Raw genomic sequence first — 20,229 nt, forward strand, 5'->3', positions numbered from 1 at the left:
AAATGACACACCCTTCAACACCATGACAGTTCCCATACAGCCCATTTACAGTAACAAACTGGGAGGAATCCCAGTTCCTAAAACTCTCTACCTCTTTCCCAGGAAACCCATGAATAATCCACCCCTTGTTTAGCATATAATCAAGAAATAACCATGAAAACAAAACCCCAGCAAATGCACTGAAAGACTCTCTAGAAAAAAAATTCACTGAAGGCAAATGCAGCCTCTCACAACAACGCTAGCTGGCACACTGATGTTGATGGGTTCTAGAACATTTAACTACCCCTACTATAAAGGGGCCCACCCTCCAAAAAATAATTCCGAGTTGGTTTTTTTTTTTTATTCCTCCTCATACAGTGTGTCCTTTCTGTTCCTCTTTTCTTTTAATAAACTTATCTTCACTTTATTTTTGTGGTTCAGTCTTGAATTCTTTCCTGCAAGAAGCCAAGAACCCACTTGGCATCTCAGGCTGGACCCCAACTTTGGAGTCCCCCATTCTGTGTCAAGATCACATCAATTGGTTCCAGATTTGTCAGTGCCAAATGAATATACGTATACGGTTGCTTAAACCACCCAATACAGATATTTGTGAATATGGTATAGATGGAGACAGTTACGAAAAAGTACCAAGGAGATAGAAAGTTCCTGTAAGTTAGGCAATATGTACAATTCTTAGCTGTTCATTATTAATTAGTACACTAAATTACTTTAAATTAAGAAAGAAAGATACGTTACCAAGTCATCAAAAATATCTCTCTGATGCACATGGATGGTAATTAGAGTTTCAAACTTCACTCTATCAAACTTGCTTAGATCATGTGTTGTCTGACTAATAAGAGTATTTAGAATATCCAAAAATTTCTGGTTGGTTATTTGCATGATTTTCCTGTCATCTTTTGCATTATGTAAAGCCTCTTCTGAATCATGCGTCCACAACATCTGAAGTCCCAGAAGCCCAACCTACAAATCCAGCAGACAAATATTTAAATTTGCCAAATATTTAAAGCACATCTGCAATAAAATTTGGTGGTCACTTATTCCCAGGAAGGTGAAAGGGTTTACTTATTTAAGAAAAAAAGAGAGACAGACATGCATTTCTCTGCTCCTGATGGGAGAGATATTTAAAGTTTTAACTATTGACATTTAATTATTTCAAAGTATAGAAAATAATTAAAATAGCAGCTATTATTTATTGAATTACATACATGATATGGCAGGTGCTTAAGAAATTTTTCTACGGAGGGCCTGAGACCACTAGATACCTCCACGCAATGGTTTTTCTTTCTCAAGAAAAGCAAATGGAATTAATGAACTGTTTATTGTATATTTATTCTTGAGCAGGGTTTTCTGAAGGTCTCTTTGCTCTTCTAAAAACAATATGCTGCCTATCTCCTTTCTTAATCTCTTACTCTTTCTAATACCCACATTTTAATCTACATTTATTTTCTGTCTTTATATTTATCTATAGAAGAGAAAGACTGAAAGTAAGAAGGGAAGCAGCATGTATCCTATGTACCCTAATGAAGGCATAAAGAAATTAGGAGAGGATATCACCTTAGGGCTACAATTTCTACCCCAGAAAAGGTAATAAAAGTAGCCTGAACATGCCACACCATCACCTCCTCGCTGAAACAGTTGTCCGTTGGGGAGCTCTTGTTCATCTGCAGAGACAAGTGACAGATCCAACATCATTTGGACCAAAAAAGAGGACTGAGAGTGGTGTGGACAGTCTGAATACTGTTTGGCATGGGCTCCTCAGTAGGAAAAGCAAGAATAAAGCCTGCTCCCTGTCCTTGGCTTATCAAGGACTTGAATATTTTTCCTGCCAGAGCAGTGGCCAATCCTGAGGTCTGCAAGTAAAGATAACTGAAAGCACCTGACTGAAGTGAACAATGGGATCTAGAGAAAATAAGTCAGTGTCAAGAAGCCCCCAAGAGCAAGCAGATTTGGCCCTGACAGCAGCAGAAGAAAGTACAAGAGGGGTAAGGCAGGGAGGAAAAAAAACAACAACAGTGTAGCAATGTAAAAAAGCTTACTTTCACTTTACTTTGGTGGCTCACTGTTGAATTCTTTCTTGCGCAAAGCCAAGAACCCAGGGTCCCTCAGGCTGGACCTCAACTTTGGAGTTCCTGTCTGCTGGTCTATTTTAAAGACATTACACAGAAAACCCACTGTATAATGGTGTATACCCATTATGGTGTATAATGGTGAATTTTTTTTTTTTTTTAGTCTCACTCTGTCGCCCAGACTGAAGTGCAGTGGCCACTCCCGGCCACCGCAGCCTCCACCTGCTGGGCTCCGGCGATCTTCCACCTCAGCCTTCCGAGTAGCGGGAATTATAGGCATGCACTACTATGCCCGGCTGATTTTTTTATTTATTGTAGAGATGAGGTCTTGCTGCCCAGGGGAGTCTCGAACCCACGGGCTCAGGCAATCCACTCACCTCAGCCTTCCAAAGGCGCGGGATTACAGGCTGAGCCACTGAGCCCGGCAATGGTGAATTTTTAAAATGATAGTCCTGGAGTCACCAAGAACAGCTTAAATTATGTTTTTATATCTTATATTCAGTCTAAGACAGCAAGAGACTTAACGGTGAAAACTGGAGCATGGTATGTTAAAAAATAAATAAAAATAATGCTCATTCTTTGATTCCTATAATATGCACATTAAGAAATATCGGCGGGGTGTGTTGGCTCAAGCCTGTAAACCCAGCACTTTGGGAGGATGAGGCAAGAGGACTGCCTGAGCCTGCGGGTTCGAGATCAGCTTGGGCAACATGGTGAAACCTTGTCTCTACAATATATCAAAAAATTAGCTGGGTATGGTAGCGCATGCCTGTTCTGGCTATGGAAGGCTGATGTGGAAGGATCACCTGAGTCCAGCAGGTGGACGTTGGGGTGGCTCTGAGTGTGCCACTGCACTCCAGCCTGGGCGACAGAGTGAGAATCTGACTCAAAAAAAAAAAAAAAAAATCAGAAAGCACTGTCTGTTTTCACTTATATGTAAAAGCTTTAAAAAGCTGATATCATAGAAGTAAAAGTAGAACAGAGGATACTAGAGGCTGGGAAGGGTAGATAGAAAGGAGGGATAGGGAGAGATTTGTTAAAGGATACAAAATTACAACTAGATAAGAGAAATACTTCTAATGTTCTAGACCACTGTAGGATGACTATAGTTAGCAATAATAGATAGTTTCAAATAGCTAGAAGGAGGATATTAAATGTTCCCAACACAAAGAACTAATACATGTTTGAGATTATGAATATGCTAATTACCCTCATCTGATCACTACAGATCACTACGTATGCCACAAATATGTACAATTATCTTATGCCAATGTAAAAAAGAAGAAAGGGAAAAAAAGCAATAAATAAGTAAATAAATAAAACACTAAAAGGAAATACACTAAAATTTAACAGTTGTCATTTCTGGGTGGTAGAAATGTGGGAAAATTTTATATTACTTTCATGTTTTTCAAATTTTTCCAAATTTTAGCAGCAATGATTCATTGCATTCATAATCTTTGAAACATATTTTAGAAAAAAGAAGAGGTGAAATTTTAAACAATTTTAGATAAGCACTTTAACTTGATAATGGGAAAATTTCAGTTATTTGAAAAAAACTGCTTTATAAATTTTATGTGTGTGTGTGTGTATATATATATATATATATATATATTTTTGTTTTTGAGTTGGAGTTTCACTCCGTCGCCCAGACTGGAGTGCAGTGGCCGCTCCTGGCCACCGCAGCCTCAACATGCTGGGCTCCGGCGATCCTTCCACCTCAGCCTTCCGAGTAGCCGGAATTACAGGTGCGCGCTACCACGCCCGGCTGATTTTTTATTTATTCTAGAGATGACGTCTCGCCAAGTTGCCCAGGCGGGTCTCGAACCCGCGGGCTCAGGCAATCCATATAAATATATATATATGTATGTATTTTAAAGAAAATCCTGAAAGCTAGTCAACTTTATGTCATGCTCAACTTCATCACTGTTCTGAATTTGCTCCCAACTCTCCACCTAATGCTAAATCTTTAGTCTAAATTAGACTGAGCCTCCTTTAATACATTATGCCAATTTTCAAACACATGAAGGGAAAATAAAAAGGCAAGGCGGGATTTCATTTCAGGAAAATGTATGCTCATATCTATATCTGTATCACATATATGTATTGGTGTAGTATATGTATATATACAGACAGTCCCTTAGTCAAGATGGTACAACTTATTATTTTTTTTACCTTGCAATGTACGAAAATGATATACCTTCAGTAGAAATTGTACTTCAAGTACCCATATAACCATTCTGTTTTTCACTTTCAGTACAGTATTCAATAAATTATATGACAGTCAATACTTTACTATAAAATAGGCGTTGTATTAGATGATTTTGCCCAACTGTAGGCTAAGTGCTTTGAGCATGTTTAAGGTAGGCTAAGCTAAGCTATAATGTTTAGTAGGTGTATTAAATGCATTTTCAGTTTACCAGATTTTCAACTTATGATGGATTTATTGGGAAATAACCCCATCATAAGTTAAGGAGCATCTTTATGCAAATATATATACTGTACATATACACAGACATACAAATATATCTGCAAAATAAAAATTCCATACGTATTGTTAGTCTTATATATATCTTTAACTATGGGAAACAGTGGCATATCCTCTTCTGGAGAATGGGGTGGGTTGTTATAGAATAATGTAGGTTGACAAGCCAGTGGCTGGGAGCTAAGGTCAAAATGAGAGGGGGTAGACCTCTGTAATTCAAAGCCACAACAGCCTCATACTGTCAGGCCAACCAACTACTAAGCATCTCCTCCCCTTATTTCCATTTCTTTTAACCATTATTTAAACATTGTGTGTTCTCACCTGTGCTGGAAAGTGGTTGAGGAAAGGTAAGAGTTGAAATCCTGAATCACTGATCTGATAGAACGCGGATCTAATTATATTATGTAATGATGACATCTGCATTTTTAACAATTCCAGAAGCCAAATCTCTACAGGACCTTTGGCCATAACAGAATTATCCAACTAAAAAAAAATTATAAATATGTTATGAATTGATAATAAGTTGGTATTTTTACAAATGTAAAAATTTACACTTAATAAATCATAGTATCTCAATGCCAAGCAAATAGTTTCATATTTTATACATATATATTTAAATATACAGAACCTCCTCCCCTTTTTTGTCTGTAAGGGAATTATATTCTCCTCAACCTAAGTTTTTAAATAGATTCTAATAAAATTTTAGCCAAGGTAAATTACAATGATTTTTTCTCCTTCTCTTGATATGACGGCCAGCATACGATCATAGTCTTTTGCATGAAATGTCACCTCATTGATGTTGTCAGATACAGCAGGGAGATGTGGCTGTAAGAAGTACAAGACAGAGCAAAAACATCACACATGAGGCTAAACACAAAAGCAGTTAAGATGTTTTTAAAACCTCAATTGTTTTTTTATCTTTTTAAAAGAGTAAGAATTTATTTCATTATCAAAAAAAAAAAAAAATACAGACCCTCCACTTTGACCCTTGACTGACTTGGAGGCCCACTTTTTAAAATCCAGCCCTATAGAATGTTTTCTCCAAGTCCTGCAAATTCCCCCTCTCATCCTATGGAGACTGGACTAATGACTGTGACCCTCCTCCAGCTGGAGACGGCGATACTGCCCCAGCCCTTTTCCCTCCCAGATCCAGCTCAGTCCTGTCCTCTCTCCTGTCCCCTCTACCTTGGACTTTTACAGCACCTTTCCCTCCTCTTTTCTTATCCCCATGACTCCCCAGAAACCAACAAGGAAGATAATATTAGCCATTTCCCAGATCCCTAAACCAGAAACAGCCCTCAGCTGGGTGCCTGAGTGCCTCCCTTGCCCAGTTCTCCACAGTTTTTCTCTTCCTCTTGGAAGTACTGCTCTCGAAAATGACTAAAAGCATTTGAGAAGCATGCTGGGGGAGGTGTGGGGGGGGGAGGACAAATCTCAACCACCACCCCATTTGATCCAAGAATGTTCAGAGTAAAATACAGAAAATGATGACTTACACTTAATGAATGCATATTGTATGCTAGAGACTTTGCTACGCATTATTTCATGTAATGTTCATGACAATCCTGTGGAGGGGGAACCATTAATATCCCAATGAAACAGATAGAAAACTGAGACATAGAAAATTAAGGAGTCTGCCAAGGTCATACAGTTAGAGAGTGGCACAATTGCTGCCTCTTGCTCACGAACAACACTGGATTGCATCAGGTTGATAGGCTCCAAAAACACAGAAAATAGGACATTTTATAATCAACCATCATTATTAATCCTCTCCTTTCCTGCCTGTACTTTTAAGATGTTAACTTCACTTTTATCTTGACTACATATGCTGTGGAAAAAGCAATTTAGGTCACAGATACTTAGAACATACCTGTATGGTGTGGGAATCACTGGCTTGTCCGAGAATTTCCAGGAGAACCGGATCAGATACAAAGAAGAATCTTGGAAATAGTAATCGCTTCTTCTCCAAATACCTTCAAATAAAATCAACAGTGCATTGCCAAGTGATTTTTTTTTTTCTGGAGTTTTTTGGTTGTTTGTTTCATTTTGTTTTGCCAATTATTAGCATCTTCACTAAGATAATTGCAAACACCTGTGGTCATTTATCATTTGCCTCTGCAATGTCTAGTGAGAAACCAAAGTCCATTCTCCACCATGGATGGCACTTGGGAAAGCAAGAAAGAGACTAAGAGTAAGGCCGCCCCATCATCTATTGCTTTCTCCTTTATCATCGGGAGCCCTTCTACGACCTAAGAGTATTGGGAGCACTGTGGCTTTAACCGAGGGCAAACACATAACCTATTTCCAAACCAGGACATTTTGAGAGTGAAAGGAAGGACAAGTAACCATTAAGCCAGAACAGAGGCATAAACTTCAACACACCAGGATATCTCATCATACTATTTCAAAAAGAAAATGAGAATAAACTGCTTTTTAAAAAAGTATCCATGAATTTGTCTAGTAATTGTTCTCTTAGTGCACATTTCTACTCCATGCCTGTAGTGATTTGAATGGTAGTTTCCACAAAAAATATGTCTATGTTCTCTTCCTGGTGAATGTGACCTTATTTGGAAAAAGGGTCTTGCAGCTGTAATGAAGTGAAGGATCTTGAGAAGATATCATTTTAGATTATCTAGATGAGCCTTGAATTCAATGTGTAAGAGACAAAAAGAAAAAAGAGAAAAAGGTCAGGTGAAGACACAGAGATTGGGTTATGTAACCACAAGCCAAGGAACTCTTAACAGCCACCAAAAGCCGGAAGAAGCAAGGAAGGATTCTCCCTTAAGCCTCCAGAGGGAGCTGACACCTTGATTTCAGACTTCTTGCCTCCAGAACAGTGAGAGAATCAATTTCTGTTGTTGTTTTTTTTTAAAGAGACAGAGTCTTGCTCTGTTGCCCAGGCTATAGTGCAGTAGTACAATCACAGCTCACTGAACTCCTGGGCTTAAGTGACCCTTCTGCCTCAGGCTCTTGAGTAGTTGGTACTACAGGCACACACGATGCACCCAGCTAATTATTTTATTTTTTGTAGACATTGGGTCTCGCTTTGCTGCCCAGGCTGGTTTTAAACTCCTGGCCTCAAGCAATCCTCTTGCCTCAGGCTCCCAAAGGGCTGGGATTATAAGAGTAAGCTACCATGCCCAGAAAGTTCTGTTGCTTTAAGCTACCTAGTTTGTGGCAATTTGTTACAGCAGCCCAGGAAACTAGCACAATGTCTTATCTCACCCACTCCCAAGTCAAAGGTGCCTTTATGTGAAATTTTAAATTCCTATTCCCACTTCAGCCATCACTACCAAACTAGAAATGCAATCTACTTGTTTGGGATAAAACACTATCACATATAAAATGATACGTGATGTAAATATTAAACTCTTACCCTGTAAGTGACTTCTGACATACTTCCAACTGTTCGTGTAAATGAGGTAAAAGTTGCCCCATGGTTTCGTCTCCAACACAGCAACTAATCACATTGGGATTCTCGTGAGCTCGCTGCATTATTTTTATCCATGACTTGTCTATATTCTGAAAACGTTTTGCTTCCTGAAAACAAATCCACAGTCAGTAAAGATTAGCATTTGGGTAATTGAAAAAAGCAAAATCTTCACCTTGGAATTTTCTGTAGCTCTTCAAACCAGCCTCTGTTAGTCTCAAGCTGCATAATTTAAACAGACATTTTTTTTTCCAGCCAAATTAATTCTGAACAACAAAAATTCAAAGTTATAAAACTACTTATTAAAATACTGCTTTATCACAATGGGGTTTATTGCTTATTTGTTTCATTGCACTTAATATGTTTTTCAAAGTACCACATGATTAATTTGCAGAGCTATCAACCTAAAGTTCAAATCTAGTGTTTCAGCACCCCAGGTGTTTTAGTTTGATGAGCAAACTGAAGAAGCATGAAAATAATTTGATCTCAGGATCCTTGGAATAATTACAGTTCAACAGTACCCCAGGAAAAAAAAAAAACATAAAAACACAAAACAAAACTTTATTTGCATTTTTGCAAATGAAAATTTTTTATCTCCTATGAATGATATTAAGCTTTGCACTCAATTGCAAAAATGCCTCCAGAAACTACCATAATCTTGCCTCTTTTAAAAATGTATCTTTCTGATTTAAAAAAATATATATATTAGTTTAATGTTTTAAAAATGTGTTACAAAAGGAAATTAGCCATTTCAAATCCTTTTAGCCCTGATTTAATGTATATAGATCCTTTTTGTAGACACAGAAATTTGGGAAGAGCAGGCTTGATTTTATGAGGAAAGTTATCTTCGTAGACTACAACTATCAGTTGGTTATTGGCATTTACTTAAAAGGCCCCAGTAGAACTGTTTTAAAGGTTTTGTTACAGCCTTCTAAGACTAAACTCCCTTGCTCCATAGAATGTTTCTGACCTGCTTGTAGTAGACTTACTAATAGTTAATGTATGCTTACCAAATACAGATTAATTTTAATGCTACTCTAGAGGAATACTATAATGCTCTTGGAAAAGGTGAACCACTATAATTTAATATTGCTGTATTTGAATGTACTGTACACCCTCAAACAACCTCAAGATTATTCACTGTTTGAAAATATATAAAATTTTTTAAAAAGAAAATAAACTATGCAAGTTTCTTCTTTCTGCTAAGGTAAATCAGAAGTCAGTGCTTTTTTAAAAAAAACGTTTTCTGTGAAATGCCAAATAGTGAAGATTTTACACCTTGGACAGACGGTTTCACTCAACTCTGCTGCTGGAGTGCTAAAGCAGTCATAGACAATATATAAATGAGTGGATATGTCTGTGTCTCAATAAAACTTTATTTATAGAAACAGGTGAGAGGGCCATAGTTTGCCAACCCCTGGTATAGTCAAGCCTTGACTATATGCCTTTGTGAAGACTTTTACAGAGCTGTATAGACAACACACCAAAGTATTTTATCAGTAAATTACAGAAAGCATATTTACCTGAGGCAGCTGTTTGGCAATATCTCCACCTACAAACACAGCTTCAAGATAAACCCAAAGATTTTGTACTACAAGCCATTCTTCAATTATATCTGAGGAAGTGGATAACTTATATACCCAATTCTGGATATTTTTTTTAAATGGAGTATTATATCTAAAAGTAAGAATGGAAAATATCACATTTCAAGGAAGGTTTAGAAAATAGTATTGCCTAACAAAGTAAATCACAAGAGAAATAATCCTTTGGGAGTGAACATCTTGTCTTAAATAGGCATTCCCTAATAAATATTATACAGCTAATAAACTTTTTGCTTTTTATGAATAAAACTCCTATTATTATAGAGGTTTTAATTATTGTTCCCATGTGTCCGTCACAGAATAGGAAAATGGGCCAAGTTTTACGGCACAGAGGTCCAGCCAAGGAATTGTGCTGGTTGCTTCTGGGAGTAAGGGGGAAACAAGGAGTAAGATGGTTTTCTAAGACTTCTGTGAACCAAATTCAAGTGGGGACTGCCTGTGGGAGTAACACATAAGACACTGTCTGTCATGCCAAAAGGAAAAATACAAACAGCCTCACTCAAAAGTGGGCAAAAGACATGAATAGACACTTCTCAAAAGAAGATACACGGGCAGCCAACAGACACATGAAAAAGTGCTCAGCCTCACTCATCATCAAAGAAATGCACATCAAAGCCACACTGAGATACCACCTAACCCCAGGAACCAATGGCCATCATTAATAAAACAACAACAGATGCTGGCGAGGATGTGGAGAAAAAGGAACACTTCTACACTGCTGGTGGGAATGCAAACTAGTGCAACCTCTTTGGAAGGCATTGTGGCAATTTCTGAAATGCAAAAAAAAAAAAAAAAAAAGACACTGTTTGTTACTGGTGTGGGAAATTACTGAATCTAGAGTAAGAGACCACTGTCTAGAGATTTTCTTCTTATGAATAGCCTTGAAGGCTTCATCCAACAAGAAACAGACTATCTCTAAAGGCAGGACAAGTCAGAACCCTAAAGATCAGGAGAAGGTTAGTTATTACCAGGTTTACCCAGAGAAAGATTACTAAAAAGCTTCAGTTCTGATGAAAACTTACAGCTATACTCGTCCCACCCACAGATAACACAATCCACCAGGCACTGCAACTAGATTTTGTAGTTTCTAGTCCCAGGAGAACTACCCAGAATGGCATGGCTTAAGTGTTTATGAGAATACAAGGAATCCAGAAAGCTGAACACAACAAAGACAGGAAACAGAGTGAATGCCATCAAAGAAGCTACGGGTAAAGATCCCAATTCCCTACAGTTAGAGCAGGAAGCTGACTTCAGTTTGTAGCAATGGCAAGTAGTTTTGATGTGATGTGGTGGCATTTGCTTGTTGACTAGACTCTTCACACTTTTCTTGATCCAGGAGAGAATGACTTAAGGTGCTCACATGTAGAGTGGGCTTTTCTAGGTGTGGTCTGATGCCTGAGTGCAACCCATAACTTCTCTGGAAGCCCATGTTATACATGGAGTTGTAAATGGAGTTGTCCAAAACTTGCTTCATGGAGGTAGGTAATCCAGTTGTACAGGCAGTAAAAGGCATTTTTCCTAACACCCAATTTACACTGTCCCTTTAGCCATTGGTCTAGAGCTGAAAGGCAGCCAATATGCCAAAAACATCTTCAAAATCAAGACATGTAGACTTTAGAGAGATGAAATACATAAATAGTTAAGATCAAAAATGGCCCTGTGCAGAGAATAGGAAGAGTGATGATCTTTGATGAAGTATAACTTCCCAACAAGTAAAAGGTAGATCTGAAAGAAAATCTAGCATAACTAATTTCTGTCCTTTGGCCAGGTACTTGCATTGCACAACTTTGTGTGAATGAACCCACCATGACTGATAGGAAGGCCCACGAAGTCCCACAGAATCATGGATCTTTCACCAAGAAAATGTCACAATCCAGGCAATATCTTCAGTCACCTCTCCTCCATGGAGACATACAATTTCCTTCTGGAGTTACATTAAGGTCATCCTAGAGATTCAGCAGTCACTGTCTGCTATAAGGTCAGTCCATGGTTAGTTATGGAATGGGCTTTCCAGATCCACTTGCTGCTGCTGCAGAATATGATGACTTCTTAGCTATCCTTCTATCTTTCTAGCAGGGCCCCAGCATTGAGTTTACAAATGTATCAATAGGCACCAAGTAAGTCAGGTTATGTCAAAAGTATGAATTTTTAAAAGTCTTTGCATCTTGAATTCCTTGGCTGCAGACATTGCTCAGGTGAATCTACAGCCCTTCTTTAAGAGGTCATCATTCGGGAAGTCACGATGGCAAGATTTTCAATTAACCATGGGGAGGTAGCAGCCTGTGAAATCTAGAACCCATTGAATATCCTATGGTCACCTTTGTCAGGAGGATTCAAATTCCCTGAAAGCAAAGGATGTACCCTAGGATCTTAACTTCAATAAATTCAACCCAGAACTCCCTGAACTTGAAGCTTTATAGATTAGTACATTACCCGAATATAAGACTGTCTGCGGGGCTAGGGGTAAAATACAAGATGTCACTCATTAACCAGTGATCCTAACCTGGAGAAGAGTGACTGGGAAGAGCTATCAGATTTTTCTTAAGAGTGCTAGGGAAACAGGGGTTGCTAATGCTTAGGTCAAAGACCTGACAAGATACTTAATCTGACTGAGTCCCATTGGAATTTCCTAAAGCTGCACTCAAGATCACAGGCACCTTTGAGATGGTCCACAGTTCAATGATGAACAGGTTGCTTCATTCAGGCCACGGTGGTCCCAGCACTTTTTACCATTAAAAATACAAGCCTCACCAGGCACGGTGGCTTACGCCTATAATCCCAGCACTTTGGGAGGCCAAGCTGAGAGGATTGCCTGGGTCCACGGGTTTGAGATCAGCCTGGGCAACTTGGTGAGACTTCATCTCTACAATAAATCAAAAAATGAGCCGGGCACATGCCTGTAGTTCCAGCTACTTGGAAGGCTGAGGTGGAAGGATCCCTGGGCCTAACAGGTCAAGGCCACAGTGGCCGTGAGTGTGCCACTGCCCTCCAGCCTGGGCAACAGAGTAAGACTCCAACTCAAAAAAAAAAAAAAAAAAAAGCAAGCCTCAGGCCAGACATAATGGTTTATGCTTGTAATCCCAGCACTTGGGAGGTGGAGGCAAGAGGACTGCCTGAGCCCAGGGGTTCGAGACCATCCTGGGTAATTTGGAAAGACCTCGTCTCTACAAAAAGTTAAAAAATTAGCCGGGTGCGGTGGCGCATGCCTATACTTCCAGCTACTTGGAAGCCTGAGATGGAAGGACCATCTGAGCCCAGCAGGTACAGGCTGCAGAAGCTGTGAGCATGCCACTGCCCTCCAGCCTGGGCAACAGAGTGAGACTGATTCAGGAAAAAAAAAAAAAAAAAAAGCAAGCTTCTAATGCTTTCATGTGTGACCAGCAGGCTTTTTTCCTGGGCCTTCAGGTGAATACTTGAATGGAGTTAGCCAAAGAAGGCAATGATGACAAATCATAGAACAAAGGAGAGAGAAGATAAACTGAAGTCATCTCAGTGGGAGGCCAAGATCTTCAGAGGATAAACTGTCAGTTTGGGCAGTTATTATGATGGGGTCCACCAGAAAAAATAGGGAAGGAGAGATAACTACTATGAAAGAAGAGACAGAGGCCATGATTATTAGGGGAAATAGTTCATCGACAGACAGACAAAATCTAGCAATCTAAAACAGAACTCTTCCTATGGGATGTCACAGCTGCAAAACTGGGATTTTACCTGGTATTGTACCCGATCTAAATACCCAACTTAACCCTCTCCCCCAAATTATAAAATTACCTGTTGCTTAGTAAGGATCCTAAGACCATTAAACTATCCTCCATCAAAGTGATAATTTCTCCTGATTCAGTTCCTTTGAGCAGGAGCTCTCCCTTTCCCTTAAATGCCGCAAAACTCAGATTTTGGTTGGTCCAATTCTCAATCACCTGAGTCAGCTTGGCTTCAATATCCTTCTCTTTAATGGCAGATATGCAAATATCCTTTGGAGGAAAATAAAAGAATGTGTCATGAGGTTCCCAACCACGAATTAAGTACATCATAAACTCACAGAATTCTTTTAGCCTGGAAGGTACCTCGATGTGATCTAGTTCATTTAGTCATTTTACATCCAAGAAAACAAAGGCTCAAGATCATTGTGTTGCAGTTTGACACTAGAGCCTTACAACTATCTGACTAATAATTATTTTCCTGTATCACATACTTGATGCAATGGAGCTTAAACCAACATTTTCTTGACCATATTTTTAATTGGGGTTTTTGGCTAAAATGCTGATAATCACAGCTGCTTTGTCTATTCTGGAGGCTAGCTATGAAAATCAGATGAGAATATCTGTAAGGGTCTTTTGAGTTCTTCCAAGTAACACATAGATATTACTATATTCCCACCTAATCAGGCCCTAACATATCTCATTTGCTTAAAAGTCCATTTTTTTCTTATGGGTTTTCCTATTTTTCTGAGAATATTGATAAGAAAGTCTCACAAAAGAAGATACAAGTAACATATTTTCCCCACAATGCTTCCACTTATTTTCAGACTTAGAATCACAGAATCACGGAGATGGAATGTAAGGTGTGTGATATTTCCACAAGTAATTATGACACAAATGAATGTGTAATAAATGTCATAAGAATGATGTGAACCATGGTGAGTTCTGAGGAGGGAGAAGTGACTTCTGCCTGTGCCGAGGAGGAAGGCGTCATGGAAGGGTAAGTGGGATTCAAACAGAGGGTGGCTAGGGAGGGAGCGGACTTTCTGTGTGGAGGAGACAGGCTTCCTTTAGAGGCAGTGAGTGCAGTAACAGTAGGAATCCAGTTTGGTTAGTGGTAGGGTACGTGTAGCCAAGTAACAGCATGTATCTGAGGTGGACGGTACTGAGAATCTGCGGGTCAATAATGGATCCCTAGAATTACCTGAAACTGTAAAATCAAGTTTTCAAAGCATAGCCCATGAGTTCTATGAACACAGACAATATACTCTTAAGCAAAGAAACCTATTTATAAGAATGAAATGATCACCAAAGTGTTTCTCTTAGATTGTGTCCTTTAATAGTAACTTAGTTTTATTTACAAACAGGACAAAAATGCTTTGAAAGCAAAACTTTTTGTGTGCATATGCTGCTAAAAAGAGGCAAGAGGAGGCAGAAAATCCAAATCATATATATGGGAGATTTCTGGTCACATGGTGCATTTTCTCATCTCCAAAAACATAAAATAATAGATAAAACACACACAAAAAAAAGAAAGAGAGAGAGAGCAAAAAACAAGAAAAGAAAAATAAAGGAAAAGAAAAAACAGAGCCAGGCTTAAAAACCAGATAAACATCTTCATGAACCAAAAAGTGGAAAAATATGCAAATCAGCTAGTGGAGCCAAAGCTTGGGCCTGAGGGCCCTGCGCAGTGGGGCCAGGCTTTGGTTCCCATGTGATAAAAAAGACGGAAAGTGGTCTATATGAGAGGTAGCACCTGGGTTAGGGTCTATAGCCCTCCATTCAGAAAGGAGCTGAAAGTACTGCCTCCAGCTGCCATCTGGGAATCTAGTTAAGTGAAGCTGTCAGTTTGGGGACTGGAGTGACATAGAACCCGCCCCACAACCAGGATCTGAAACAGGTCAGCTCATGCCTGAATGGTCACACCATAGCAAAATAGGGGATGTCGACTGCTTTTTATGACATCTGGCTGTGAGGGAAGATGAGTGGTGGGAGAGGCAATCACAGGACTACTAGACAAGGAAAGATAAGACACAGGAAGAGAGAAACAACTTTAACAGATTATACATGACAAAATTTTCAAGTATATTATTCCAAATAAATAAAATGTTTAATAAACATCTTAAATAAAAATTATAAAATCCATGAAAAACTCTAAACTAGAGGATTAGCAAACATAAAAACTCAGTCCAGGTGAAATTAATTTTAAACAACAATCTGAAAAACAGAACTTAAATTGGAGTTGTCGGAGTACAGAAAGTACAGACAAAAAAATGGTGGCCATGGGCCAGGCACATTGGCTCACAACTGTAATCCCAGCACTTTGGGAGACTGAGGTGGGAGGACTGCTTGAGGTTGCAGTGAGCTATGATGATGCCACAGCACTCTAGACTGGATACAGAGTGAAAACTCATTTCCAAAGAAAAATAATTAATTTAATTTAAAAATATTGTCCATGAGTTAATAAATGTTATTGCAAGGGAAACCTCTACTTTAGTATACGTCTAAACTTTTTTGTCATAAATTTTAAATAATTATGTTTAAAATTCTGAGATAAGTGAAGACATTTATAAATCTATGCATCTGAAACTTAAAGATCTGAAAATATATAAAAGAATCTGAAAAATGCTAGAAAAAAAGTAGGAATAAAAAAAGAATAGGTAGCCACAAAACAGCAATTAAAAATCCTGGAAAGAAAAAAATGTAATAATGGAACATTTTAGCAACTTAACAGACCTAATAGGAAAAAGTAAAGAATTCAAAACTTGGAGAATAAAACTTCACCAAGAACACAATAAAAAATAAGCAGATTTTTTTTTAAACTGGAAGTGCAGTTAAGGAACACAGAAGAGAGACTGAGGAACTCCAAAGCAAATGTATTTCAAATAACCATATTATCTCCGAATAACAGGATTATATTGTACAATCCAAGCACGTTCAGGATCTTTCCAAATGTTGAGGGTGCGTTATAGAGGGCAATCAATATACCCTCTAATAAAATGTCTCTGCAATTCTCAGAAAAGAAAAATATTATGCTCTTTAATGGATCATTGATTAATATGACATTACACTTTTATGTACCTCAATATCATCCTTATTTTTAAGGAGTGGTGCTTCCATGATATTTCTAAGACAAAAAGTATCAGATTCCACATCAAATGGGGTTCCAGTTAACTCGGAGATTCGATCCCAGTGTCTCTGTTTCATCGCCTTATTGGTCATCATTTCCAGGAGAGGACATGACTCACTGAAATCATCAATTCTTTTTTTGAGATCCAAAAAAGCTTGCCAATCTTTAAGTCCTTTTGGAAGTTTACGACATCTTTCAGAAAGAATGAAAAATTATGTCACCTTCACACTTTTTTTGAAGAAAGTTTTATGTACATACATATATCAAGGAATAAATTAGCTTGTGAAATACTTATAAAATCCTAAAGTAGGGATTATTTTTAAAAGTGAGCTAATTCCATTGAAACTTACCTGTTTTGAAATTCTTGCAGTTCTGCATTAATTTTTTCAATATCTACATCTCCCCAAAGTATTTCATAATAACCACTAATACTGCCCATCACAGTATCATACAGTCCATACAGCTTCTGCAACAAGTTGAGTTCCTTTCTGAAAAACAAAATGATTAAGTCAACATATAACATGTATTTTTAAAATAAATTCCATTATTAAATAGACAGTTCATCCAATCAAATATTTCATATACTATGTGTATAAGATACCAAATTCATACAACTATATCAGTTTCTAATACAAAGACTTTGTTAAAGATCTGTAAATAAGGTCAAGTTTATGGGTCCCAAATATTCTAAATCATACTGTAACTTGACATTAACAAATGGTTTAATTATTTTATAAAGGAAAAATCTGTTTTTCTTTTTTTTTATGAGAAACTTGTGACCAAAACTTGATACCAAGATCAAAGCTAAGGTTTTACTGGATTTTTTTTCTTTCAAATACAAGATGAATTTATTTATTTATTTATATGTTTTTGGAGTCAGAGTCTCACTCTGTTGCCCAGGCTAGAGTGCAATGGCACGCTCACAGCCACCCCAGCGTAGACCTGCTGGGCTCCAGCAATTCTTCCGCCTTAGCCTTCACAATCATAGCTCACTGCAACCTTGAACTCTAGACTCAAGCAATCCTTCCACCTCAGTCTCCCAAGTAGCGCTGAGATTATAGGTGTGAGCCACTGCACTCAGTTGAAGCTGGATTTTAATGAGAACATTTCCCTTAACTAAGCCCTGATCTGCTTTAAGTCTGAGCTTAAACATCCCTTTCTACATTATAACAAGAATGAAAGGTCCAAAGGCAAAGTTCTTAATTTTGTAAAACACTAAATTGACTATTCAACAGAATTTGTGGATTCTGTCAGAAATCTCTCAATCCTCAGCATACCAGAGGTTCTACCTGACCCAATTTTAGTTGTCCAGTTTATTTTTCAAGTATTTCTAACTATTCCTAAAGACTGACATTAATAATATCCCTTATTAGAGATACTCCAAAGAACAAAAACAAAATATATTTAAGATTTTAATGGAGTAAAACTCACTCTAGCTTGCAATTACCATATAGGTGCATTAGACCTTCTTATAAATTTAAGGCACATTTTCCAATCTTAGTTATCTTATTTTTCCAATTCTTAATTTGTTTTTATTCTTCATCATTCTAAAAAGTATTTCATCACTACTCACTGTTTATTTCCAACTATGCTAAAAATCACTAAAATAACAAGAGAGGAATGATGCACTCTCCTAAAGGATGATGTAATAGTGAACAAAATCACTATTATGTCATCTTTCAGGTTTCTTATTGTGTTGCCCCAAGTACTGCATCACCTTTCAAGAAAGTATATAAAAATAATTCCAGAGACACTATTTTGGTAGTCTTTTGATGTTTGCTTGTTTAGCTTTCACTTCATACAGTTAATAATTCAGAATTTTTCATTTTTACCTAAAATAGTAAAGAGAAGAAAACTGACAAAGATATGTGCTTCCCAGGTATTAAACAGAAAAGAGACAAAAAGCAGCACTCTAGTTTCTAATTTTGATGGTGAAATAAATTGTATAAGTGAAATATCACATTAAGAGACTTCAGGTGACAATAACCTACATGAATTGTATGAAACTTAGTAATTTATGAATGAAAAATAGATTTCCATGGACTTCAATAGAGGCAAGGGTCTCATCATACAATATTTAGCAACAAGAACCTAGACCATCTCATTTTGTTAAAAAAGATTAGTGACATGGGCCTCCATTATATTTGTGTACGTTGTTTTTATTTTTTATTTTTTTTATAGAAACGGGGTCTCACTGTGTTGCTCAGACTGGTCTCTCAAACTCCTGGCCTCAAGAAATCTTCCCACCTTGGCTTCTCAAATGTAAGTTTTATTTGACACATTTCATAATTGGACAAATGTTGAAGCCAGATGTGTTTCTATGGACATGTGATTTGAAATTTTAAAAATTCATTGAATTTACCATTCTTTTTAAAAGTAAAGATTTTTGTATGTATAGCGCAAAGAAGATGATAATCCACCTTTCTTTTTTTTTTTTTTTTTGAGTTGAAGTCTCACTCTGTCGCCCGGCCACCGCAGGCTCGATCTGCTGGGCTCTGGTAATCCTTCTGCCTCAGCCTCCCAAGTAGCCAGAACTATAGGTGCGCACTACCATGCCTGGCTAATTTTTGATTCATTGTTGAGACAAGGTCTCACAAAGTTGCCCGAGTGTGTCTCGAACCCACAGGCTCAGGCAATCCACTCGCCTCGGCCTCCCAAAGTGCTGGGATTACAGGCTAAGCCACCGAGCCCAGCCAACAATCCACCTTTCAACAAAATCATGAGTGTCTAAGTTTTCAACAGTCTTGAGTTTTCACGAGGCAAGGGCAAGATACATCAGAAGTAATAGTAAGCTAAGATCCACTGGAGACACATTTGAAATCTAGAATCAGTGTTTATACCATGGGCATGTTCCAGGTTCATGCTGATGAGGAGTTAGTCGCATTCAAATGCTAGTCTTCATTTTGTGTATTTCATCTTTAAACCAGGACATCATGGAGTAAACATTTGAATTTACACTCTTTAAATTCTTATTAAGTCTTCTAATAAAAGTGCTTTTCATCATTTTTTATTTCTTGGTAAATAATTCGTAAAATTACTTTAAACATCAAAATTAAAATGGTCCATTGGTCCAGATGTTAAGTGGGGATGACTCTTTTTCCTGCTGCTTTGAGGGTTAACATGTTGACTCTCAGACTGAGCATGCATATCAATCACCTAGAGAGTAGGTAAAAATGTAGATTTCCTAGGACCCAATCCCAGAGATTCTAATTCAGTAAATCAGTGATGAGGACCAGAAGTATACAATTCTAAAACAACTGGCCAGTGGGTTAAGTTTGGAGAATGATTGTTTTAGAAAGAAATTACAAACCATCTACCTTAAGTGGCTGAAGCATTAATTTATCTTCAGAAAATTCCGTGTCTTCCTTGCCATGAAATTTTTATGCTGTGACTTTGAAGGAAGTCAACATAAAGTGCTTTTCTAAAGCCAAGACTCTAATGAGCTCTGTATTAATGTTGCTTTTGAGGAAAGTTATACATAAAATTCATACTATATTTATATATTTATAATTTATATTATATTTAAAATTTTAAATATTCTAAAATTCTATTGAAATATATTGGTTTAGATCTATGATTTAAAATCAATTAAGTTCTTTGTACTTAAATCTCAATAAAGTCTACGGCTAGCCAATGAGGAAGAGCATTTTAGCATAAATGTAGTAAGAAGAGAAGGGGAGACAAGGAGGGTTATTCCTCTAAATAAACAAAATTTATTCAAAATTGCAGTGCTTCTGCATAATCATTGACACTATTCAAAAACAACCCACCTGGGCAACTTGGCGAGACCTCATCTCTACAATAAATCAAAAAATTAGCCGG

At 37.6% G+C, this 20,229-nt stretch overlaps 1 protein-coding gene across 1 annotated transcript in view; it reads right to left on the minus strand.

Annotated features, from left to right (window-relative positions):
* DNAH8 (dynein axonemal heavy chain 8) overlaps positions 1-20,229 on the minus strand; it is a gene marked incomplete at its 3' end in the record, with an annotated part of 103,423 nt that overhangs the window by 43,882 nt on the left and 39,312 nt on the right. Inside the window, exons 13-21 of the mRNA XM_008053199.1 lie at positions 16,758-16,895; positions 16,359-16,599; positions 13,351-13,550; positions 9,502-9,655; positions 7,925-8,088; positions 6,419-6,521; positions 5,269-5,373; positions 4,870-5,031; positions 736-960 (exon numbers count right to left, since the gene is read on the minus strand). Of these exons, the coding sequence (XP_008051390.1) occupies positions 736-960; positions 4,870-5,031; positions 5,269-5,373; positions 6,419-6,521; positions 7,925-8,088; positions 9,502-9,655; positions 13,351-13,550; positions 16,359-16,599; positions 16,758-16,895 (1,492 nt within the window). The remainder of the gene's footprint in view (positions 1-735; positions 961-4,869; positions 5,032-5,268; positions 5,374-6,418; positions 6,522-7,924; positions 8,089-9,501; positions 9,656-13,350; positions 13,551-16,358; positions 16,600-16,757; positions 16,896-20,229) is intronic.

This window comes from Carlito syrichta, unplaced genomic scaffold, assembly GCF_000164805.1.
Source record: "Carlito syrichta isolate Samal-C Ts95f unplaced genomic scaffold, Tarsius_syrichta-2.0.1 Scaffold287953, whole genome shotgun sequence".
NCBI classification, from domain to species: domain Eukaryota; kingdom Metazoa; phylum Chordata; class Mammalia; order Primates; family Tarsiidae; genus Carlito; species Carlito syrichta.